Source organism: Hippopotamus amphibius, chromosome 1 (assembly GCF_030028045.1).
Source record: "Hippopotamus amphibius kiboko isolate mHipAmp2 chromosome 1, mHipAmp2.hap2, whole genome shotgun sequence".
In the NCBI taxonomy this organism is placed as follows: Eukaryota; Metazoa; Chordata; class Mammalia; order Artiodactyla; family Hippopotamidae; genus Hippopotamus; species Hippopotamus amphibius.
The window spans coordinates 219980110-220006623 of record NC_080186.1 but is presented as its reverse complement, the minus strand read 5'-3'; the positions used below and the strand labels follow the sequence as shown (position 1 = coordinate 220006623).

Sequence of the window (26514 nt, the reverse complement as noted above, 5' to 3'; positions counted from 1 at the left end):
CTGGCCTAGAACAGTTTTCCTACACCAGGAACTGGGGGAAATGGGAGCTGCCCCTTGGCTTCTAAACCCACTGGGGTAGCTCTTGCACAGCACAGAGCTGTGGGGAAGGAGGGACTGTGCTCACAGCTGCCCCACTCAGCTCCTCCTTAGTGAGCAAAGGTTTGGGCGGAGGGAACTGACACCACTGCCTGGCCACCCACCCAGGATAGGTCTTCTGCACGGAGCTGGGGAGATGGGAATTGCCACTTGGCTGTCAAGCCCATGGCAGTAGTCTTCCCCAACATGGATCTGGGCAGGTGGGGTGGGTGCCGACATGCCTTCCACTGTTCCTACTGAGTTTCTGTAGATTTTATTGAATAAACATTTCTGAAACTGTAAGTTCTTTGGTCAGTCCCCAGAGATTTTGAATGGTTATCTTTGCTAATTTTTTTACCAGTTTAATAAATGTCTCTCTGGGAATGAGGTTTCACTGGGATCCTCGCACCACTATTCTGGGAGCCTCCTCCTTCTCCACAGAGTTTTAACCATAAAAGATGCGTATTTTGGAATAGCAGCATTTTGTACAGGTTCCCTTGAAGGGTATTCCTGGTAAGTTCACATGTCAATTTTATACCCTTCTTATATATAGTATTCCAAGGAGAAGCAGAGATCGTGGTCACATCCAACCTCAATTCTGTCTCAAAACCTGCTGGAGGTTGTGTAGTGGTGGCCAAGCCCTCGGCTCAGAGCTAACAGTCTGAATAAGGAGAAGCATTTGATTAGATAAACCTGAGATCAAAAGTGAAGTGTCCCCGCAGGAAGGTAAGAGGATTAGCATTATGGAGGCACACAGAGCTTTTGGAAAGACGAGCCCTTTGAAATCCACAAAATCACCTGTGTTCTTCAGAAAGGCACTCAGAGAGACTTCTGAGTGGATCAGACCCTGTCTGCAGCGCTGGCTTCACTGCCTCATCATATTTGATGAATGTTTATCGAATGTCCCCTGGGAGGGTGACATTGTCATTATCTGTTCCTAAGGCTCTGGATAGCCTTGTCTTGATTTTTTGCTTTTTCTTCCTGTAAAGATGTAGCTATTGCTAGGGATTTCATACTTCTTTTATTTTCGGTTGGTTTTTAAGGCGTAAGAAGAGGTAGTTGACTCAGTGCTCTATGTATACAGCCTTGCAGAACCACAGCTGAGGATATTAAATAATATTCTGACTTGGATAACCTGCCACTCCAAGTGAAGCTGTTTTCTTCACCAGACTTGCTACAGGTTGAAAGGGAAACTGCCCTTCAACAATGGCAAATGACACAGCCATCGTGTCTGCAAGTCCAGAATGACTGCTAGGTTTTACCTCACCTATTCCCTCATCTGACCCATGTTGAAGACCAGTTTCGTCATTACTACTTTCTAGAAGAAGAAACTAAATCATTTGCCAGCATGCTCAATGTGATGAACTGCTAAGATGAACAAAGTATCCTTGTAACCCCTTTAGATGTCTCTTAATGCAGCTCTCCATTTTCCTTCCAAAGGCCATTTGTTTACTAAGGTCTGCCCAGTGAAGAGCCTTGCAATGCATATTTCAAACATCAATTTAAAATGATTCTTCAGGTGTGATGCCAGAAAATTTAACAGCCTCCCCTTCACGTTGCCTCTGTGATCTTCAGCATGTCCTTCCAAGCAGCCTCCCCCTTTCCCCCTTCCTGCCCCAAAGCGTCCTGAATAGCAAGGATTTCTGGCTGGACTTATTGTTTGGGTCAAGTTCAGAGAGCGTTCTTGTGTTTCTTTCATCATCTAATAAAGATGGGGGCGGAGGTCAGGGGAAGCACGTCTTGGAGATGAAGGGCACATTGAGATCTTTGATTCAAGGACTGTGGCTTCATCACTTTCTCTTACATAGAAATTGTATTCATCTCACACTTCCTACTGCAAATCACTCTGGTACAACGTGACAAGGCAGCAGATACACAAGGACTTTTCCCACATCGCACTACAAACACAGACACCCTCTCCGGGGAACCTAAGAGAAACTTTTGGGCTTCCACTTCCCCTCCATTTGTTTGAAGGATCAAGAGAACACAGTTCCATTTTCAACAAAAATTAAAAAGGAAAATCATGAAAAGAGCCAACCTCCTTTTTTTTCTCTCTTAATATATTGTTGCATCCAGGGAAGAGGAAACAGTGAGCGCCACTGATACTGGGTCCCCAGAGACCCTATAAGGGTCACTCCCCAGCTCTCAAATGAGCTCCTCTTCCTCCATTTGCAGAGCAAGTTCATAATGGGACTGGAAGTTACTCTTGGCTCAGGTCTGCTGTACAAAAAATAAAATGCCTCGGTGCTTCAGGGAACCAGGCTGTGTTCGCACCTGGGTTTTTATAGGCAGGACAGTTTTTAGCTTTAAGGCTTTGGAGATTTGGAGTAAGGAGATTTGAAAAACCCTGAGCCATGTTCCTGCCAGCCTCTGTAGGCCTGTAAGGACTGTGTGTTCCTTAAGGGCAGGGACAGACTTCTGCCACATATTTTTGTTTTTTATTTCTTCATCAGGTGCTGTCTGTGGTGCCACGGATCAATTCACTTTGGGACTTCAAGTATGACAACATCTTGTTTATTCTGCAGTGTTGCAAAATAATGTGTGCACTGGATAAAATTTTCCAGATAACTGGACTGTCACCCTTTGAGAACTGAGTAGTTTAAAATGAAAATGGATTTGGAGTGCATTTAGTTAGTAAATATGGTAGAGATGATGAACTGTTCTTTGACCGTGCAAGTCCATTAGTATGAACGTGTATTATTTTACTGGCTGGATCAGAGATGTCCCCAGGGCCTGCGGAGATGAAAAGGACTCTTGAGCCTCACCTCATGCTCTTGGAGTTCTAGCTCCTTCCCTTGGTTTACTGAGGTCTACCTCTGTGCCCCTTCCTCTTCACTGCTGCCATTTCTCCCCAGGATCCATGTAAGAAGCTTCAAGGTCTTCATTCCTCTTTCCTTCTTCACAGAACAAAACTGAGAGAAACCAGATGGACTTACTTTTACATATATTACTTGGCAAATATGCTCTCTTGCCAATCGTGTAAAGAGCATGGGTTTTATGATAGCTATAAAAATCTAATTCATCCTTTCTGTCATTATGTGAGGAAACGGATTTACATCAAGTGGCATTTTATTTTGTACTTAGAAAAATATGTGTTTATCTTGCTATTAAAATTAAAATTTGCTTTCAGCAGAACAAGTCAATTGGACCTCGAAAACAGATTTGGAACCATCCCTTTCTAATTTCCTCTTTGCTACCTTTTTAATCCAGGCCAGTGTTATCGTCCACAGACTATTAAAACTGCCTCTTAATGGTCTCCCAGCATCATCCTGGCTTCCTTCAACCCACCCTTCACATGATAGTCAGAATGTGCTTTAGAAAATGTGAATCGCATTATTTCACCCCCTGCTCAGTGGCTTTCCCTGTCAGCTTCACCTTGCATCACCCTCCCTGCTGTGTTCTCCACACTGTCCTTCGTTCCTTGGCCATGTTCCCTTAAACCACAGACCTTTGCACATGCTGTCTGCTCTGCCTGAAATGCTCTTCCCCTTGTTTTCTCCACGGCTAGGTCCCTCCATCTTTCAGTTCTCAAATGTCACTCCCCGACCACTTTGATTAAAGTAGACATTTGCTATTATTGTCTGTCCAGAGTAGAGGTGTGCGGATAGATATATGGGAGTGAACACAAAGTATGAAAATCTTTGTATCGCATGCTGACACCCATCAGATAGCATCCACCCTGGATGAACATTAAATAGTGAGGCAGACAAGCGACCTTGCCAGTTGACTTCAGCACTCTGTCCACAGCCACTCCAGTGCTGTAACCAAGAGCATATGAATGAAGTGGCCACAGTGGCAGAGATGGAGGCTACCCATGAGCACAACAGCATGAATCGCGTTTACCAAGGCTGATCTATTGCCGAATATCCAACATACCAGCAACAAAGACTGATGCTGAGCTTCCAATATGGCACCATTGCTCAAGAAGACCAATTAGTCACTTGGTGAGAAGTTGACTATATTGAATCCCTTTTGACTTGAAGAGTCAGTAGTTCTTTGTCACAGGAATAGATGCATAGTACTTCGGATATGTTTGTCCTTTCTGCTGGTAGGACCTCAGCCAGCACTACTATGCAAGGGGTAGGGTTATGGAGTGTTTGTTCTATTGGCACAGAATCCTATATAATATCATGTCAAACCATAGCATTCACATTACAGCAAATGAGATGAGAGATGGGCCCATGACCAGAGGGCCTACTGGTCAAATCACATACACACCACCCAGAAGTGGCTAGCTCCCTAGAGATCTTCTACTCCACAAGGATGGGGTGTCATCCTCCAGTATATGCATGGAATCAGAGACTTTTATATGGTCCTGTGTCCTCAACAGGAAGAATGCCTAGGTCCAGGAACAAAGGGTGGAAGCAGGAGTGGCCCTACTTCCCCTTCACTCATAGTGACATGCTGAGGATTTAGTATTTCTCATCCCTGTGACTCTGGGCTCTGCAGGGTTAGAAGTTTTCCTCTTCAAAGAGGGTACACTTCCACCTGGGGCATAGCAAGAGGACCATTATATGAGAAGCCATGTCTGTCACCTGGGCACTTTTTATTCCTTGTCTCCAGGGACCATAAGATGAAGAAAGGAGTCACCATCTTGCCAGAGGCAAGTGACCTGATCATCAGGAGAGAGTAAAGCTATTGTTACACAGGGGGTCAGGGAGGAACACATGTGGAAGCCACCTGGGGTTCTTTTGGTAATTCCTTGCCCACCTGTGACTGTAAATGAACAGGTACAGTAACCCCATTCTGAGAAGGACATCTGTCTTAGTCCATTTGGGCTGTTATAACAAAATATCGCAGACTGAGTGGCTTACACAACAAACATTGATTTCTCACAGTTCTGGAGGTGGGGAAGTCCAAGATCAGGTGTGGGCAGCTCCTGTGTCTGGTGAGGACTCTCCTCCTGGTTTGCAGACGGCCGCCTTCTTGCTATGTCCTTACATTGGAGAGAGAGAGAAGACTCTGATCTTAGCACTAATCCCATCATGGGGGTTCCATCCTCACGAACGTATCTAAACCTAATTATCTCCTAAGAGTCCTACCTCCAAATACCATCTCACTAGGGGTTACGGTTTCAACATAGAAACTGGAGAGGGGGGTGTGAACAAAAACACCCGGTCTGCAGCAACATGATGACCAAGGCGCAGATCCTTTGGAGTTGAGGGTCTGGGACCTGGAGAGCCACTGGGCCTGACAGAGGTGGTATCTGATGGTGAGAGAGATCTCCCAATGGAGGAAGGAGAAAATGAACACCAGTGTTCTAGACTAATTGCAGCAGTGGGGCTGAAGTTTATCTGCTAATCTCCCTTTTCTTAGTTTTCCCTTAGGGAGAGAGGCCCACTGGAGTCCTGGAGGAGATGTCCTGTGAGTGTATGTGAAGAGGTGGATTGGAGTGATACAAGAGGTGGCCTGCAGCACAGAGACGAGTCACCCAGTCTCTCTTCAAAGAGGGTCTTGTGCTGAGCTCTGGGGAATGCAGTCAGCAGACGCCACCAGCCACCAGCTCCCCGACTCCCTCGGACTCTGTCCCTGCTGCAGAGTCACACCTTCCTGAGGTCATGCCCTTCCCTGGTGACTGCGCAAGGTGGGGGCACAAAGGCCTGGACGTCTCTGCCCAGTGTGGCACAGCTCTGATGGGCAGACCTTGCCCCAGAGCTGCCTGCCGTGTTGGGTGAGGCTCGGCCAGCCTGCGTTAGTCTGGCTTCTCTCTTTGCTCGATATCCTTTCCTCCCCCTTCTTTTCATTGGTGCTAATTCCTAATAAACACGTCATAGCCAAGTCTGTCTCAGTATCTACTTCCAGAGAACCCAACATGCTACAGGCTATATGCTTGGAGGGCAAAGGAGGAACTTGCTAACTAAGCGATTTGGAGCAAGTTATTTCACTCTCCTGACCCTCCATTTCCTCATCAGTAAAATGGAGACAACAACCTTTGCCTCTCAGGGTTGTGTGAGGCTTAACTGAGAACGAGTGTGTAAATCACTTGGCACAGTGCTTAGCATATAACGTTTAAAACGGAAGCTTCCTCAGAAACGGACAGCTTCCCATGCTGACAGCTTTGTGAGTGCTCTGTTGAAGAGGGAGTGCTGACTGTTCAGTTTTCTGGGCACTTCACTGATGGTAATAAGAATGGCTAAGTCTTACAAGGCATATGCTGTGAGCCAGGCAGGAGTGTCTTCATATATTATATTAACTCATTTAACCCACAAAACAATCTGGTGAGGAAGGTGCTGTTCCTGGTCCCACTTTACAGATGAGGAGAGTGAGGCACAGAGAGAGGTCCATAAACTGGTCTCAGGTCCCAAAGACTGGAAGTGGGAGAGCTGGGCTTTGAACCCAGGAACCTAGCACCAGAATCTGTGCTCTTGCCCACAAGAGCGTATATGGTACAAAGAACTTGATGCAGAATAAGGCAATCCTGCCTCTAACCTCCCACTTCTCCATGACACCCTTCCAGGACTAATTTTTCTGAATAGGAGAGAAGAGGATGAGGAAGATATCACCTGCCTGCTGATGGGCTGAGGTTCATTAATCTTTTTTGAAGCCTTGAGGGAGGGAGAATCCATCACCTGTGTCTCCCTGGGGCTGAGACCCCCACCAGCATGAACCTCTCTGGCAGAGTAAAGGCAGGAGTAAGACATTGACAATGGCAGCTTCCTTGCAAAATTTCAGATATTCGCAAATAATTAACTCAGTTTTTTCAACATGTCTTTATTTGCTTAAATTAACAAAATATAGATTACATGCTATTTTCGGGTAAACTGCTTTTTCACTGACGCAGAAAGCAATATTCACAACTTGGGTTGCTACACACTTCGAGTTTTAGTTTTAAATAGCAAGCCAGAATTCTGTACAAAATCAACATTTGGTGTAATATTGTCCAAACATGTGAAGGATTTTAAATGTTAGCTCGGTTACATTTTGTTCCAGCAAAGCAGACAAAGATCATAATTCAAAACACGATGTTAATATTTTATTAAATGTCTTCAGGGCTTAATAAATACAGTATGCACAGTGGGCTGTCTCATGCAACTACTCATATACAAATATACCAGTTACCCTCGTGGGGTCATGGAAGGTCAGCCTCAGTCTCATGGCCAGTGGGGAGTCAAATTTTTAAGAAGAGAGAATGAGCTGAAAGGCAACAAGAGGGTGTAATCGTAGGCCGGAATAAAAAGGATAAAAGAAAAATATGCCACTTGGCTGGGTCAGTGGGTTTGTTCAGAGACAGTGGTCAAAAGCCTGGAGAGCATTTGGTAGTGACCTATTTTCAGAGTGTCACAATGTGATGAATGTCATGCTACCCTGGCCGTGCAATTGCTGATGACCTTGGATGGCTTCGTCCCTTAATTCTCTGTGGATGGCCTCATGGCTTCTCTTTCAGGCTTGCATTCTGGTTAATTAGCTCTAGGCAAGGTTGGCCATCCCTTCCCTTAGCTCTGCACTTACGTATAGGGTGCCCATATAATTTATCACCCAGACTGGAACCCTTTTGAGAGTTAAAGTGACACTCTTAGTAACTACCTGGGGACAACAGGTATAAATCCGGGTTGTCCCTGGCAAACCAGGATGTTGGTCACATACAAAACTGAGGTTTTAGCCTTGGTTCTCAGAAGGTCAGTGCATATCAACCATGGGTTATATCTAATTAAGTCTCTCATGTCCAGAGTCAGGAACGAAAAACAGGCTTTAGAATACATTCCATAACATTTTTGATGACTTTTCCTAGACCCTTTGTTCTTCCTCCAAATGAAATTTTACTTGGAATGCTAACACATAAAACAGATGGAATTTGAGCCGCTCTGAGTGAAGTGGGGATGAGGGCTGAGAATTTCTCCTCCCCTAGCAGCTCTAAAAGGGCCTAAGAGGGAACTCTCGCTTCTCAATGCACAATGTGGAAACCACCATTCTAGACCATACTCTTTCCATCTCAACATTAACTTGTTCCTCAAACGCTCCCACGTGATTCGTTTTGGGCGGAAAAGTCTACAGCTTGCTATTCTAGATTTTCTAGTTCCTATTCCAGCTCGGCACACCCAGAACAAACTCGAGATCTGCAGCCTTTATAGCAGGTCCTCAACACTTGGCTGCTGAAAGAATGAATATGTAACAGGACCCTAGGAGTTGGAGGCCTCGCACACCACTCTGTCAGCCTCTGAGTGATGTTATCGGAGGCCCTGATGAACTATATTAATAATAATGAATGGAAGGCAAATTGCCCTTATGAAGATTTGGATGGGTTCTTGGCCTAGAGTTGTGCTGGTAACCGCAGAAACCCACAATATTCCCTTCACAATCCCCTTTGCAGGTGCTCTGACCTTGGGACATGGATGGTAGTAGGCAACCCAAGCAGCTTTGGCACGTTTTAGTGGTGGCGAGGCTGAAGGAAGCAGCCTTAAGCAAGGTGGCAGGAAGAACACATCAGCGATTGACAAAGCGCACGTGTGACTGATGAGAACTAGATGCAGCTGACGGGGAAGCACCTTGGCCAAGAGCAAAAGCGAGCATCCCACAGGCAGAGATGGGCCAGGTTATCTAAAGAAATGTGCTGGGAACTTTGGGAGGATAAAAAGCAAATAATAAACAGTACCTAGCTCTACAAATAAAGAGTTGAAACTACCAAGGGGCAGTTTTTACATAAACGTAGACACAGTACCAGAGGGTCACTGCTTATGGTCAGTCACACACAGGTGGCATCCTGTCAGCACTGCGGATGCCGGTGCCTACTGAGAGCCTACCTGCTGGGCTCAACCCACCCTTTAGAGTCACTGCCACTCACTAGGCTCACGATTCACGCATCTAGGAAGAAACAGTTAGTCACTATAGGCTGGCTATGTATTTTTAAACATATTAAGTGACCATAAACATCACAGGCATCATTTCTAGTACAAAAAGTGTGTGTTTCTATAGTGCGTGTGTGAGTGTATGTGCGTGTGTCCTCTCACAAGGCTCTTACAGAACAGGTGGGAGGCCTAAGTCAGCAGTATGATTTCAAGGTCTCCTGCTTTCCATCTTAATAAGTCTAAAGCCAGAAGCAGAAATATTTATGGAGTCCCTGGGAGGGGGTCTTGGGAGCCACTATTTTAGCCTAGTCAATCTTTCTCAACCCTGGCTGCACAGAAGAGTCATCTGGGGCTATTTGGAAGATAACCAATGCTAGAGCTCCACTCTAGACCAATTAAATCAGAACCTCAGGGGGTCAGGCCCCAGCACCGGTATTTTTTAAAAGGCTCCATGAGATGATTCTAACGTGCAGGCAGCATTGAGAATGCAGCCCAGAATCTCCTTTACTAGTGATTAGCTGATGGTTATTCTAATACTCTAAATAAGTTAGAGCTTAGATGTCAGGGAGAATTCCTTCCCCCCAACCCCCCAGCTCCAGCAATGAGGAGAAATCCACTGCTCACAGGGTGACAATTCTTCCTGCAGCTGCTTTATGGGCCATGAAGCCTCGGAGCAAGGTCTCCAGGAGGGACTCTGCTCAGGACACAGGGTTAACCTGCAGATGCTGAGCACTGTCGGGCCATCTGAAAATATGCTCCAAATGCCACATCTCATGAAGGCTGCAGAAGCCGAACAAAGCAGACCCAGGCAGGAATCTAAGTATTGCTGGTTTTTCCTTAGTCAAAATTATTCCTATTCTCTTGAAATGTTATCTTATATCTGCAGCAGCTACTTGAGAACATCCTCTTCAATAACTCACCCTCCTGTGTCATTTCCGGCATTTTTTGATTATTTAATAAAGCAATTTTTAAAAAATATACGACTACTAGTATCTTCATCTATCTGGAAAAATATTATAACTTTCAAACATTCAACTAAAGAGTCATTAATAAGGTAACATGTCAAGCACCATATTTTTGCAACTAGAAAAAATTTACCGTATTAGTCAATGGAAAATAGAATTTCTAAAAGCATCTCAGCATCGGCTTACAGTTAGAGGTCTAGAAGAATATGTACAATTTCTTATACTGGAGATCCATGACATAACATTGAAGAAGACCCTGCATGTGTGTTAAAACTCAAGGGCCCATGAATGCCCTGAGAATCATTTACATGACTGAGGACGCCCCTGCTCATTTAGTCTGAGCCATCTGTAAAGATTCATGCCCTTCTCCCGCCTCCAGCAAATGAGAGCTCATGCGGAAAGCTGTATTTGCACTGCCTAGTTCTCATTTTCCAAGCGTAATTTTTAAACCGTCCACTTAGATCCCTAAAAGCACTGCTTGTTTTTCCATTTTCCTCTCCAGTAATTCTCTGAAACTCTCATCTCTGTGCTTGAAGTACAAGTAATCAGAAAAGGAGGGGCCCCTCCGGGCGCTCTGCGGGGCCCGGAGGCCGGGACGCTCGTCTCTGCGGGCCAGCTCTCTCTCCTGGCCGCCCTCGGGCCCGGGGCTGTCCCGGCCCCTCGGCTGGCGGTCCCCTTGCGGCTCGCCCTCCTCCGCCCGCGCCTCCTCCCTGGCGCCCGGCTCGGGCTTGGCCGACAGGTCCTGGGGCGCGCAAAGCGGCGGGCTGCGGGCTCCGAGGCCCGGGCTGTCCCGCTCCACCTCGTAGCAGTTGTCGTCGTCCTCCTCCTCGTGGCAGGAGCTGCCCCTGGCGCTCTCCCCGTCCGACTGGAAGGCCGGCCCCTTGGCCCGGCGCTTCTGGGACAGATCGAAGGGCTCCTCCTGCTCCAGGCTCCTCAGGCCCCCCGCCGTCGGCGCCAGGGCAATTCTCCCTCTTCCAAAACCTGCCGGAGCAAAGGCACGTTCAGGCCCCGAGAAACGTTCAGGCCGCGGAAAGGGGTCGCTGGGTGGAAACCAGGGCCGGCTAGGATAGCTTTGCTTTTGCATTTTAAAAGCAGATAAATCCCCAGGAAGGCTGTGGAGACATGGGCCTTGTCACAGAGGGTGTCTACTTCGGTATGCCTCCTTTCGGGGGAATTTGGCAACATGCAAGAAAAGCTTTAAAAATCAGCACACCTTTGACTTAGCAATTACACTACTGGGAATTCAAACTATGAAAATAGTCTGGCGGATGCACAAAATGTATGTGTAAGGATGCTCATCACCACACTTTTAGTAGTGAAACTGTGAAAACAATTTATCAATTTAATGATAGAGGTTTGTTTCAATAAATAACGGTACCTCCATACAATGAAGGTATGTGTGTATGAAGTACTTCTATATGTAGAAGATGTAGAGATATTAATGATCATAAAAGGTATTCTCTATACACTTTAAGTAAATATATATATATCACACATGTAATTTATCACATATATTTATAGTGTAGATTCTACTTTATATATCAAAAAATGTCTGGAAGGATGTATGGCAAAATCTCAAAAATGATTAACTACGAGGTGATTTTTACATTTTTCTTTTCACTTCGAATATATTTCTTTTTATTTTAACAGCACATATTTTACCATAATAAGAAGAAATAAAACAATAATAAAGATATTTTCATCTTGAAAAAAAAAAGCAGTTATTCCATTTGGGTCCAAGGAGGCCACCCCATAACTGGGCCCCCTAATCACAGACAGAGTAGGGAGGGCACAGGAAGGTCCGCTGAGGGGCTCAAAAGCCCCTGTGTCCCACCACAAGTTTCCTTGCTGTTGGGCACAGTCATGTAAGAGGGTCTCACTTTTGGTTTCAGTCTGAAGGCCCTTGTAGGGATGGGCTTTTCAGCAGCCAACAGACAAACGTGGTAGGGCTCCACCTGATTGGCTCTTGGAGGTGTCTGCCCATGGTGAGCCAGCAGCCGGGCCCTGAGGACCCGGCAGGGAGGACTGAAGAGAGGGATAGGAGGGAGGGGGCTGGGGTGCAGCCAGACCCTGCTGCACAGGGAGAAGCAGGCTTCTGGGGTGGGGACGCACAAAGGAAGCCGAGGTCCGACGCTGCCGGCTTTATGGTGGTGTCAGCCGATGAAGCTGTCTGTAGCTTTAATCTTGTCGGGGGCCCAGGGAGGATCTTTTTAATCTGGGTCATGATTTTTGAGCCATTTCAAAAACTAGAGTGAAGAAATGCTAACATCTTTTGTAGATGAAAACATTAAAATTGTTGAAAGTCTGTTAAAAACTTTCAAAGCAACTCTGATATATAGCGATGCTCTTGATTCTTCCAGAAGAATGACAGTCTTTAGGTGCCTGTTAGGATTTGAGTATCCACATGGGGTAAGCCCTGGTGACCAAGTCAGGCTTTCAGATAGAGGACTGTCTCCTTATGACCTTTTATGTCTCTAGCCCTGGTGACTGAGCATACTTCACCTAATCTGGAAAAATCCAGGCCTAGTTCAGGCAAATAGAGATGCAAAGAATAATTCAGAAAAAGACCATTCTCGGGAGGTAAATGCTTTTGTTTTTTAACCAGAGTTTTTTCAGGGTTTTTGTACAAACTCCGGGCCTTGTTTTATGATGATCACAGTTTCCTGTCACCCAGGAGTCACCATAAACTCAGCGGGTTTTGAGAAATCTGAAAAGCTACAATTGAGAAACCTGAAAGCTACAATCATTTTGTTTCATGCTGAGTGCGCACGTGTGCATCCTTATGAATGTGGGTTCCTAGTTGACCCCCTTTTTCGTAAAGGGGTGGGAGAAGCAGCAGACATGAACAGCCCTCCTCCACACCCCCCCCCCCCCGGTGTTTCTACTTAGTGCAGTAAGCACTGGCTTGAGCCAGAAATTCTTGACTTAGAATCTCAGTTCTGCCTTCAGACTTGCTGTTTGACCTTGAGCGGTTTATGTAACACCTCTTGGCCTTGGTCTCCTCTTACATAAAATGAGAATAACACAGTCTACTTTGTGGAATACTGGGGAGGAACAATAGTATCTAAGTGCATTGCCCTGTGCTTGGATCATACGAGAATCAGAACATGTCAGCCAGTTAACATCATATTATAAGTTACATATATGTGTGTCTTCCTTTCCAAATACAGAACTCCCAGAGGGCGAATGAAGGTGCTCTCATTCCCCTCATATCTGCTATGGCATATAGCACACTGCATTGGACAGAGAGCATTTACTGCCCATTTATTGAAGGACAACCTACTGAACTCAGTACATCTGGAACATCAGCTCTTCACTGCTAAGGAAGGGACTGAGAAGATAAAGGAGGCAGAAGCTTTTCATCAGTTCAGTTGGCACTCAGTGGGAGAGATGGAAGCCCCTGCTCTGCCTATGGGCCAATCAGCCCGACCATGCAGGAGGCTTGTCCTTGCGAGTTTTTGATTATGAATAGGTAGGAAAGACCTAGCCTGCTACAGATGCACTTCTGCTGACAGCAGAACTTGCAGACCTGCCCCTTAATATCAGTGCAATAAAGAGGATACAATAAGGCTTTAGAGTCAGAAAGGTCTGTGTTCAAATTCTCGGTCTGCTACTTTTCAGTTGAGCAACTTAATATTTCAAAGCCTCCGTTTCCCCATCTGTAATATGGGGATAATAGAAATTCCTCGAGCCTGGAGTTACTATAAAGGTTCACAGAGACAAAGCACCTGCTGCTGGGTCTGGAACGAAGAACTAACAGTGGTTCCGACTGGCATCATTATGATCTTCTAATCTACTCCCTCTAATTCACTTTTACTTACTACCTTCAGATAATAGCGTTACGTTTGTCATAGTAACACTGCCAACCTGCTCCTGCTACTCTGCTGTGGTCTTGAAAGTTATACTCCCTTTTTTGACTGTGAGAATAACCCCCCAAAGGAAAGCTCCTTAAAGACAGGTTCGGCTCCCATCTGTTACTCCCTGGGCTCAGCCATCGGGGGCTTCCCGGAAGGGAGATTACCTTGAGAATGGAGGCCCCGCTCCATGACGCCATGCTTCACTTTCATGTGGCGGGTCAGGTTCCCCTTCAGGGTGAACTTGCTGGGGCAGTAGAGGCACTTGAAGGGTTTGCTGTCAGAGTGCAGGTGCATGTGGCCCATCAGGTTGTGCATCCGGTTGAATTCCTTCCCACACAGCTGTCGAGACAGAGACGAGCGAAACACAGATCAGTCACAGGCGATGACCCTGCCCAGGTCACCACACCCAGACCCGTGTGAGGATGGACTTTGTTTGGATCTTGGCATTTTAAAGATGCCTCCAAAGAAAGGGTCCCCGTGGAAGTCAGAGAGCAGCTGGATCGAGCCCAGGCTCAGTGGTGGAGCAGGTAGAGATGGATTCATGAGATTTTATTCCTGTGGCACAGGGATTCTTAAACTCAAGGTAAAAATGGCAAAGCTATTAAAGTTTCTTTTGAAAACAACTTTTTGAAAAGAAGAAAAGCTGCTCTGAAAAGCAATTGCTCAAAGTGTGCTTCCCTTTAATGAGAAGGATACGATGACTTGTTTAATATTTATGGAGCGTTTACAATATGGAAAGCACTGTCCCAAGTCTGCCATGGAATATATCATTTAACCCACAACAGTCCTATGAGATGGGTGCTGTTCTCATCACTGTTTTACAGATGGACAAACTGAGGGATTAAGATTAAAGACTGGCCAAGGGGACTTCCCTGGTGGCGCAGTAGTTAAGAATCCACCTGCCAATGCAGGGGTCATGGGTTTGAGCCCTGGTCCAGGAAGATCCCACATGCCGTGGAGCAACTAAGCCCGAGCTCCACAACTACTGAGCCTGTGCTCTAGAGCCCGTGAGCCACAACTATTGAGCCCATGTACTGCAACCACTGAAGCCCACGCACGTAGAGCCCGTGCTCCACAAGAAGAGAAGCCACTGCAATGAGAATCCCGCGTACTGAAACGAAGAGTAGACCCCGCTCGCCACAGCTAGAGAAAGCCCACGCGCAGCAAAGAAGACCCAATGCAGCCAATAAATACATAAATAAATTAACTAATTAATTAATTAAAAAAAAAGACTGGCCAAGGTGCACAGCTGGAGCTGGGATAATGAACTCAGGTCCTCGGACAGCAGAGGCCACATCGTCAATCACCACATCATACTGTGTCCCCCCAATATAACTTTTCTGTTAGACTATATCAGGCAATGCTTTTCTAATTTTTGAATTTGCTTACTATTGGGATGATATCAGAGTTAAAAGGAACAAAGAGGCATGTAAAGGAAGGAGTATGTCTTTTCTCTGGGTAGAGATTTGAAGTACTGAAAATACCATCCTAAAAAGCAAACATATTTTATGCACTTTTTTTTTTCATTTCTATTTCCATCAAATTGCAAATACATGATGGACCACAACAGTGGTCCTCCAGCTCCTTTGGGAAGAGCAGAACTGCCTTTTCAAAGGCAATGTGTGCAGATGCAGAAGATGTAAGGCAGATGCAGAAGATGTAAGACAGAAGCAGCTGTTCTGGGGTGCTTTCCTTACTTTTCTTATCCCCAAGCTTCAGCAGAGCAGAGTTTGGAAACTCCAGCCCTTCCCTGGATGTGCTATGAGGAATGTAAATAAGGATTTTGTGTCTGTACTGGGACCAGAGCATTAAGGGGGGAACATCCTCTTTCCCTTTTCCCTTCCCACCCTCAGAGGCCCATGTCATGAGGGCAGCGATATGGAGCAAGAGGTGTCCGGAGAGAGGACACAGGGTACAGAGTCCTCTCAAGCTGACACCAGTTTTCCTTTCTCACTGAGAGATGTTTTCAGGGCCAGTGTGGTTCTGGGTTGAGCTTTTATTAATGAAGACAGTGTTTTCTTCAGGTGGCTATGGAGGTGAGCGCTGAGCTGGCCTTGGAAGGATGGGTCCACCTAACAACTGTGACCTTGGGAGATTAGGCTAAAAGAATGCTGGGCAGTAAGAGGACGCCATCCTGGGATTGCAGATTTGTCACAGATAATGCACGCATGGATAATGGATGCGTTACTTTTAAATGATTCATATTTGGGGGTTTTAAGTGCTTTTTCCCTTTTTACTTCCTTACTGGCAAGAATGAATTCAGCATACTGGTGCCCCGTGCTCAGTATTCAGAGCACGCCACACCGCATTCATTTGGAAAAGGGGACCCAAGAGGGGGAAAGCTGAGAGAGCAGGTCTTATTTAGGAGAAAGGATGGATACTTGCTTTCTCTTTATTCTCAACAGGGACAATTTGTAAAGATACATCAGCCTGTGGCTCAGTTTTCTCATGTGTGAGAGTGCTGGTAGATTTCTCTTTATTAGCTTAGTTTATCCAGCTCTCCATCCTGGCTAAGAAAAAAAATTTATATCTAGAGATTCTACATTAGGTATTTCCAGTCATGGGTTAGAAAAGATATATCTCTCTTGGTTCATGGGATACTTCCTGATTATTTGGAGCAAAGTTGCTGAGTTGAACAGTCCTTCAATAGACTGCAGCATCTCTGAAGGCTCTGCCTGCCTTTTTGTTATAATCCCCGCCTAGCACCAGGCTTGACACATGATAGGTCCTTAGTAAGCCTTTGCTGGGTGAGTGAAGGGGCGAGGCACATTGCAGCAGAAGATGTGAAAACAGCAAAAGCCATGGATAGATGAGCACAAGACATGTAGGTGGAGAGGAGCTAGAGGCTGTAAGGTCAATGAAGCCATTGCACTAGTCTAAGCCTGGATGGGTCTCATGGTCCTATAGGTCAGACAGAGAGAACTGAAGGAAGAAATGGGTTCCCCGGAGGGTGACATTCCACCTTTAGTTATCATCTGTGGTTGCTGAGGTATTAGAAGCTGGATTGGTCTGAAAGGGTTTTATAAAGGAGAGGAAATTTTAGCCTAACCTTGAAGAATATGTGGAGTGCCTTTTGTCTTTGTTTTGACACAAGAATAAAGTCTCTTCGTTAAATATTTTCAGGCACGTCGATCAACCTTACGCGACAGACAAGGTGACTGTTACTGCGGTGGGGATGATCCACTGCTTGTTGCTGCTGCAGCTGCTGCGACTTCGGGGTTAGGGCAGATCCTGCGATTTACCCGCCCAGGGTTGCAGCCCCCTTCTCCCCATCACCCCCTCCACTCAACACACACGGCTGTGCACACATCATGAGGGCTACTGCTGGGAATTTTCCAGATCCTTCCTCAGCCTCAGACAAGCAGCCTTTTATGGTCATCATAGCTGAGTGTGAGTTTTCTGCTCTAATGCTTTTCTGGATCCATTCATGCAGTACTGAACTTCCTGGGACATTTTAGTGGTACATGGGGACATTAGGATGTTTTAATAAATGATATTGTCTCCTGAAGTCCAGGCCTATGGCCTCAGGGAATAAGATCCACCGTGGAACACGACTGGTCAGCTATATTATCTGATGTGTGATTGATAAACGAGACTAATTTTGTTGCTGTTGATAAAATTTAATTTTTATACCCCAGAGTTATCCTTCATGGTTTATGATAGTCTACTGGTAGCCAATGGAGAGCTTTCCCAGGCCTAAGCAATAATGTGTCAACCCTGGAAGATGTCTAGGGCACTAAAAGGTGTCCCAGGTAGTATTCAGAAATGTAAGAACTACCTTCCTCTTCTTTGCGGCCAACCCCAGTGTCAAGCACAGGACCACACACACAGTAACACTTAATGAATATCTAAGCATATGGTTAGGAAATAAACACCAAGTCAGGAAGAATATCACTTCCTCATGCAAGGATTCCACAAAGCAGCCATCACCAACTCTGTCTCTTGCCCCCACTAAAACTATACCTACTAGTTTGCAAACCAACATCCTCAGTGCCAGAAGGACAGAGACAATTAACGCAGGACCTGAAGCACTTGGACACCACTCACATCTCAGAGGTAGGCACCCTTGGCTGCTTCCTCTCAGCCTCTGACCCGGGCACAAAGCCCTCTGGTCCTTATCCGGAACACCTGGCCTCTTCATCCTTCTCAGAGGATTGTCCTCACATGACAATACATGAATATATGCAGATATTTTGTGTCCCTGAAATTTGGAGAGACCTCTCAGTCACCATTAGTGAAGAAGGGCCAGGGGAGGAGGATTGGGTCACTTAAAGATGGTGCCGTTGGGTGGGGTTGCGGTGTGAACTCTGAGCAGAATTCCCGTGGTAGAGGAGGGGAGTCAGACAGGAAGGAAGAGGAGTTGGGAGGGAGCATCCAAACTCTAGTTTCTTCTCCTGAGAAAAGCAGTCACCTACAAGGCCCCCTTTAATCATCAGACATACGGCTAATAGTTTGCCCAGGTCAAGACTTGCTGAATCACCTCCTGCCAAGGCCTGTGGAGATTAAAGTCAGGAGGGTGTTGGTACAGGAAGATGCTGGAGTGATGAGGAGTCAGATTTCATCTTGCAGGTGGTCCTCTCAACCAGTTCAGCCCTCTTGAACACTCAGTTGCTCTAATGAGCAGTATTAGTGTGCTTCTGACATCAGCGTTGCCACCTATACCCACTTTTATACCTACTTTTTAAGAGGGAGATGGATCTCAAAATGTAATGGAAAATTGGAACAAATGTTTTGAACTGTCGTTTAAAAATGGGCTGCCTGGATCATTAGGCTTTGAGACGGCAGAGCAGAGGCGCAATGGTGAGACCCCAGAGGGATACAGAACTTGCTCCGTTTTCTCTTCTGAAAAACATCGATAATAATCATAGTCTCCCATGAAGGTTTCTGATTCAGGTAAAGGGCTTGGCAAACAGTAAGAGCTCAATAAATATTAGCTCTTATTACTCTCACTATCAGGTACATTTTGCATTCCAGAAACGGTAAGTTCTTTGAGGATGAGGGTACTGTCTTTTTAAACCAAATTACGGGGAAGGAATATTAAGGAGGGACCAAGTGAAGAATCCTTTCAGTAAATACTTGCCAGGTTATTTGAGGCATAAGAGAAATGGAAGCAGGTGTGGCTGATGCAGCCCTGGGAAATGTGCATGGAAAGAGAAGGTTCATCCTAGATTGCAGGCTTTGGGGTGCCTGTTATCTGGTTCCCTGATCCTCCATCTGCCCATTAAACCACTGGCAGATGCCCTGTCCCCTTATCTTCACAGAAGCTCCTAATTCTGGGCGCCTGGCGCCCCTTCCCTCCCCAGTCCAGGCAATGTCCCGTGAGTCCCAGCGACAGTGCTGACAGCCAGAGACCAGAGAAGTCGCCCTCAGGGGTGGGCAGCCACTGAGCTGGGGCCAGAGGCCCACAAAGCCAAGAAGAGGCACACTGCTGAGACTGTGCTGCACCAGGAAGCCCGTGTTTCCCTCTTCTGAGAGGAAAGGTCAAAGAGCTGCAGCCTGCAGCCGTGGAGAATGGCCTCCACTGAACAGCCCTCCCCTTACAACCTTCTCTCTCTCTCTCTCTTTTAATAAGAAGGGTGTTCCTTTCCTCAAAGGGAGAGAGAGGGAGGGAGGGAGAGAGAGACTGTAAACTGTCCAAAAGGACCGTGAGAAAACAGGAAGCTTTGAAAAGTACAAGAGAAAGCAAGATGAAATCTATTTGCAGGCGGGCCCCTGGGGACACGCGAGGCATTGTTAAGCAGGCAGTTCGTACAGCTATATCCTTCCTTCTGCCGAGGAGGGCTTTGCTGCCAAAAGGCTGCTATCTGGTCACTGCCTTAACCCCCTCAATGCCAGCCTGAGAACCCTGATTCCAAGCACTGGGGCCCCACAAGTCCCCACCGGGTTTCTCCTCTGACGGAGCATCCAAGAACCGGAGGGGGAGATGGAGCCAATTTGGCGGAGGCTGTGGGGACCCTTTTCTGGGAGACCTCATCCTTCTCTATCGGTCCTTCCCTCGGCCTTCAGTCCTCTGCTTCGGGCCAGGCTGCAGATGACCTGGTGATTCATAACATAGGCAGCTCCCGGCTTCACCCATCTCAAAGGAGAATTTGTCCCGGAAATTCTGGATGACTGCTTTTCCTGGACAGGTTTCCCAAAGACGGCAGCTGGTTCTTTGCTATTATGGAGTATGGCCACTACAAGGATAGCATCCAAATCAACCCCTGCGTGCTCACGCAGAATCTGGGAAGCATATTTCTGAAACATGGCTTAAGTCTACAGACGCAGGTCTCTAGAGAAACTCCAGCTGGCTCCAAGAAGCAAGGAGTCCAGAAGTTGAGCCAATAGCAAAAGAACCCAGAAAGGCAGTAACTTTTTTATAAGAAAAAAAAAAGGAAAAAAAAACAGAAACAGAATGGAAATCTTTCCTCTCCTCGAATTTTCCATCCTATTGTTAATGCCTAATCATGCAGTAAACGAATGTTTCTGTTTGCTGTGGACAGCTGTTTCCACTGGTCCAGGGCCAGAGAGAACCAGTTCATGTGGCCACAACAGGAGGGATTTATGCTAGGAAGGATTTTTAGGGTGAGACTCCCAGGAAATTAGAAGCTGTTACTTAAAGACTCTCCCTTTTTTTTTTTTGCAAGGTTTGGTGTAAAGGAGGTGGAGCCAGCTATTGGAGTGCACCTGGAGCAAGGTCTGCCTCTTTTATGCAGCCATATCAATTGAGTGAAGGGAATAACCCTTCCCTGTTACCGCGATAAAGCTCGGGTTTAGTTGTATGGGCCCGCGTTCTCCAGCACCACTGTGCAGCCAGCCAGCCACTCCTCTCTTGGGGCTGTGAATTGCATGGCAATGAGCAAATAGCCCTCTGTTCCTCTCCCGACTCCCAGACCCCAACAACCCCCACCCAGGGCCAGATTTCCAAGAACCCAGCACAACATGAATAAGAATCAAAGTCCACAGGATGCCATCTGGAGATGGCTCATCCCACAGGGGGATCTGGAGCTAGTTTATAAACACACAGGGCCCCATTACATAATCGGTAAATTCAGACATGGTCTGAAATTCCTTTGAAATGAAGAAGGGTGATGGTATGAAGAGGACACCAAGCAGGTGGCAGTGTGCAGGGAGATGGGAACAAAGAGAAGAAGAACCTGGCAGTATGTTCTGGCACTCGCCAGGAGGCAGAGAGCTCTTGATTGAGGTGACCTAAACCTGTTCTTGCTTCAGAAATGTCTGAGAATGGAGAAGGGCCACCTACATTTGACAAACATATACTTTAACATCCAGTTCTTTTTGTTCAAATGATAGATACTTTCTTCTAGGCAGCCTCTGACTTCCTGTGGGCTCCTGAGAGAACCTGCCCACCAGGAAGAAGTGACCTTTGCTGATGACCAGTCCAATTCCTGTGCCAGGCCCACCTCCCACAGAACAATTAAACTGCATCATATCAGAGCTGGCATTTCATGCTACGAGCCCCTCTCTTATGGGATTTGATAGTGTGACCAGATATCCAGAGTCTCACCCACCCTCAAGGAGAGGTCAGACTGAGTTTCTGAACTGTATAGTTACCAGCAGACACCCTTTGAACCACGCGTGGTGCTCTATCATTGGGGTGAAGGGAGGCCTGGCATCACTGCGCCCATCATGTCCTATCCTGTCCCGTCTCTATGCAGTGGTACCAGAGAGTCCTCAGGGACCCCTTGGTCCAAGATTCTCCAGACCCCTCTGAGGCCCTTGAGGTAGAGAAACAGAACTGCCTCTGGGCCCCCGAATCACACACAGCCTGCAAGGCCTTTCCCCGTACTGGCTCTGCCCTACACACCCCTCCGTTTCAGAGATGTTTTCTGCCTGGTTTAACCACCACTGCTGGCCCTGAGTTGGTGAGGTGGAGGTGGGAGTTGGTTGGGCTGGTTGGATGTGGATTTTTAGGGGACTACAAACTATGCAATGGTGCCTGCATATTTGAACAACTTTCTGTGCCCTACCACCAGCTGATAAAAATACAGCTCATGCTCCAAGTCCAAGGGTAAACTCAACACAAGGAATGAAGAGGGGCAATGAGCCCCTGATGGAACCTCTACTGTATGAGACAGTAAACCCCCAGCAGGCGGGAACAGCTCTGTGAAAAGTGAAGGGTTCAAGGGACTCCGTGAGGCAGGAAGGAAATAAAAGGCGTGTCTAAAGGGAGACAGAAACGTTGGTCTGTGGAGTCCACAGGCTCATGCAGCTGGGCCTGGCTTCATCGGTGTGTGGCCTGTGCAGTCACACAGGGCCCTGAATTCAGAAGGGTCCCAGGTTTGGTGTAACGCTCTGCTTTCATCATCTTGAAATTCTGAATAACGTCTGAACAAGGGGGCCCCGTGTTCATTTTCCACCAGGCCTGTGGATTACGTACACCGTCCTGCACGCAGCTTCCTCCCACTTCAGCTCAGATCACTCACGATGGACATAAATTGATGTTCAAACCACTGGGAACGTGGAGGAAAGGAGGGGAAACACAAGTGGGTGGCAGGAAAAGGGCTGGAGGGAGACCCCTCCCTCCCCCACCTCCGGAGATGCCCACACAGGTCTAGGGAAGCAGGGAAGCTCTGGCTCCTGACCCCCCTCACCCCGTCCAGGAGTGGCCGGCACAGGAAAGAAGTCAGCTTCACAGGGGGTTCCTTCATGTGGGGGGACATGCTGTGGCGGGATTAAGGCAAGAACAGCCCCTGGAAGCAGGGAACCCGACTCCAGAGACAGGGATAGACGAAGCATATCACTTGGACCCCATCAGACATGCAGTAAGAGGGAAGGAAAATCCATTGCAGACGAAAGGCTCTAAGGATACCCGAACGTGGTGGTTCCCCTCTGCGTCCCCCTCAGCCCTCTCTTCGTGACCGCCGTGTCGCGTGTCGGCACCTTCCCTGAATTAAACTGCCCAAACCTGAGCAAGAGCCCTTCTCACCTTAGAAGGGAAGAAGGGAAAGAGTGTGGGGAGGGGGCCCAGGCTGGGAAGGCCGAGCATTTCCGCGTGATACCCGTCAGTGCCTCGCGCTTTACAAACCTCCCGCTCACACTATCTCGGCGCATGAAATAAAAACCCCACTGAGTTAACGTGACACTCAGATTGTAATGAATGTGTCCATCAAATTCAGGAATAAATGAGAAGCCCTTCAGCTGACCTCGCTCACAGGTGCTCCCCGGCCCAAGCAAGCATCTTTGAGGTCACCTGAGGGGCCAGCCTCGGGATCTCTTTCATCCCCTCCGGGAGACCTGCCCTCAAATTACACTGCTCAGTCCAAGTGTCAGGAGGGCAGGAGCGGGGGAGTGGGACGGGAAGGGGACAGGGCTGGAAGCGTCTCTGACTCCTCTCTGTGTTCTACTCATTGGCGTGTAAGGGGAAGAGGGCCACACCTGATGGCTGCTTTCTAGAACAGGCGCTCTCCACACCATCTTCATCCTTTAACGACTTCATTCCCCCAAAGGGCCTTCCACCCTCAGCCCTCCCTGTACTGGCTGCCTCCACGCCCTGCGCACGGATTCTACCGCGAGACAAACAGGGCAGCTCCTGGGGCTCCGCCGAGCCCAGCTGTGGTGGAGAGAGGCACCGCGCAGCAGACGGGCCTGGGCTTGGCCGCAGACCTACTCTGAGCCGCGGAGGCCCCTCTGATGAGACTGCATAGAAGGTTCCCTGGAGACTCTTCCTGCGCATTTGCACAGCCCTCTGAGCCCTCCCTCTCTGCGCCCCTTGCGGGCCCGTGGCTCACCTTGCACTTGAAGGGCTTCACGTCTGAGTGGACGATCATGTGTGCCTTGAGGGTCTGTTTCTGCACGAAGCTTTTGTAGCAGAGGTGGCACTGGTAGGCGCGGATGTTGGTGTGGATCAGCACGTGTCTCTTCATGTTGGCCAGCAGTGTGAACTCGCGCCCGCAGATGCCACACTTGTGCTCTTTCACGCCCTGGGAGGAGGCAAGATGCAAAAGCACTGTGGTCAGCAGGTAACAGACTCTCATCAGGACCGCTGTCTTTGCTTTTCTCTCTGCCACGTACATCCACAAAGAGTTTGGTGACAGATGTTGAGTTCCAGGTGTGGCAGTAGCCTTGTTAAAGTACTCTTTTCTTGAAAAGTGTTGATTACATAATCTTTTTCTTTTTTTTTTCTTCTAAAAACCATAAACTAGCCAGACGGTTAGAGGAAAAGAAAGCTATTATTTATGTTGTTCCTGCTGCTGCTGGGGTTAATTCTACGGCAACAGTTCTCAGGGATGAACAGGATTCTGGTAAGAGCACTGTGGAATGGTACGTGAAATGAGTCTCTAATCCGGCTTTTCATGGTAATGAAAAAACAAAACCTCCTAAACGCATAATATCATTTCCCAGATGAAAACCAAAGTTCTCTCGAGTTCTCATTAATGGACTTGAAAATCCAAGAACAACTCACATCCACACTTCAAAAAATTACAACTTGATCATCACCTCTGGAGATGGTCCCCTGGGTTCCCACAGGCCACAGTGGCCTCTGTGTGATTTGGCCACGGAGCCTCCTCCAAGCCGGCTTCTGTCTGACAGAGAAATGTGGCAGAGGATAGCTTTCTGAATTAGAAAACAGGAAAGAAGATTTTCTAGTTTCCTTGCTGTTTGTGCACAAGTGTTTGAATACTCAAGCATCGATGCCCTCAGCTGAAAGCACTTCTAGGGACTCACAGCGTGAGTAGAATATTACCTAATCCTAACTAATCAGTGCTTCCCTGAAACAGCCGTTGCAAGAAATCTTGACCCAGAATGACTTTTTGGAAGGAAAATGTACAGAACCATGGTATTAAAACTAAGGTTATTACAGGTTTAGAACAAGTCGATTAGCTAACAACTGTATCTTATAAAACGCATATGGCCTGGTATTCATAGAGACCTACGGCAGGAGGAGTTCCAAGGTTCTCTCTGTCTATATTTCCATTTCTTTAATTTAGGACATGGTAAGAAAGTACTATTCCCCAGTTTCGGTGAGCCCATGGCACTAAAGGGTGAGTTCGGGTCTCTGTCCAGCCGTTTACCAGCTGCATAACCTTAGACAAGTCCCGCAGCCTTTCCTGGTGAGGGCTTCCTCCTCTCAAGGTGAAGTGCTGGGTCATGAGAACCCGGGGGCTCTTTCTGACTGGACTACTGTCTAGTCTAGATGATTGCAGATAAGTATGGATTTATGCTAATGAAGAGACCTAAATTTTAATGTCCTCCTAAGAAAATGAATTTTTTAAATGTGTTGCATATTCAAGTAGTGACTTTAAAATCATTAAATTAATAAAAACTATTTTCTTGATGGGTTTTAAAATTTACTTCAGTAACTTTCTTCTCCAGATCGTCCCTATACTTGGTTATGATCTAGTTAGTATCTACTTATCACTGTTTTTGGAATACTCTAAAGAGAATTCTGTGAACAAAGTAAAATTCACATGTGGGCTGGCCTAAAACTCAAGTAAATGGGAGGCTGCACACAGCTTTAGGAACAAAGGAAGCTGCTGTCTTCAATAGGATCAGTGAAATCACAGAGAGTGGGCCTGCAGAGCTGCTGGGTGAAGGGAAGGAACAGGTCGTCTTGACAGTAGTATTCAAGAGCCCAGGTGCTAGAGACAGAGATTCAGGGTGACTTCCCCATGCCTTGGTGTCTTCGTCTGCAAATATAGAGTAATGATACCCACAGGTAGCTCTTAAAGAGTTGCTGAAGAGGATTAAATGGGAAGTACAGTACTTGGCACACAGCAATTGATCAATAAATACTACCTTTTACTGTCTGCTGACTCCTTTTATTAAAATGCATTTTGCTTCCTAATTCAAACAAGACCTATTTCAGATACCAGTCTGTTTTCTCCATTTTGAGTTCATTTTCTACTATCTTACAGAATTTTTATATGTCCTAAAACGCATCTCTGATTCCTTTTCCGCACATGTCGGAGTCCCTGAGATCAGCGCACGGCCCCCCTGGCGGCTGACTCTCAGTTCAGGCTCTTCGTGGATGGCTCCTGTGCCAGGCAGGCACCTCCTCTCTGGATGGCTCTAAGGTGCCTTTTGCAGAGCAGCTGTTTGTGCAGAGCCCACAAGGCAGCCACGCATTTTGTCCGTGTTTGGTCCTAATCTATCAAATGAAACCCACAATGCCAGAGCAGAAATATTATCTTGGCTGGGCAGAGTCCTCCACTGACCTTTCAGAATGAAAGAATGTTTTAGAAACTCTGGCTTGCTAGAAGTTTCTCCTGCCAAGAAAACCACTTGAGGTCAAGGGTGTGAGCGTAGAGGTCAGTGGAGCAAACTTCCCCTCTCGGAAGCTCAAAGCAGACCCAAGTTAGCTTAGCTGGGTAAGATTTCAGGAATGCACTGGGGCCTTGTTTTAGTTCATCCTGAATGACTCCAGGGCTTTGGCTGCAAACTAGGCTGAATTTAGACATGTGGGCCTATATTTCTCCTTGAAGATCTGAGGCTGGGGAAGATAAAACCAAACCCAACAGAGAAGAATGCTCTCTCATGCCTGCTGTAATACAAACCACAGAGCACTGCAACCAACTAGGCAGAAGCTCAATGGGGGAGGCACAGACCCTGCTGGACCCAGGCCAGGCTCTGCTCCCCCCAGAGCCACCTGCAGATGAAGCAATGGAGCGAGAAAATAAACCAAAAGGTAGTCACAGCTTTAGCAGAAAAAGACCAAGAGAATTTTCTAGAGTTTTCTAGAAGGCTCTGATCCGTGTATCCCAGGCACAAAGTTGGTCTTGGGTAGATAGGGACTCACGGTCGTGCCCTAGATGAAGTTTGCAGAAATAAAATTTTAGGGATTCTGGGAGGCTAAGAAGCAACAGCACAAGGACCAGCTGCTTCCTTCACCCT

General features: G+C 47.0%; 1 protein-coding gene across 2 annotated transcripts in view; it reads right to left on the bottom strand.

The window, feature by feature from the left end:
• Positions 1-6827: 6827 nt before the first annotated feature.
• Positions 6828-26514, bottom strand: part of ZNF366 (zinc finger protein 366) — a 64567-nt gene continuing 44880 nt past the window's right edge. For both annotated transcript variants that reach the window (XM_057741320.1, XM_057741330.1), the window contains exons 3-5: positions 23412-23603; positions 13845-14019; positions 6828-10804 (exon numbers count right to left, since the gene is read on the bottom strand). In XM_057741320.1, the coding sequence (XP_057597303.1) occupies positions 10281-10804; positions 13845-14019; positions 23412-23603 (891 nt within the window). In that variant the 3' untranslated portion in view covers positions 6828-10280. The remainder of the gene's footprint in view (positions 10805-13844; positions 14020-23411; positions 23604-26514) is intronic.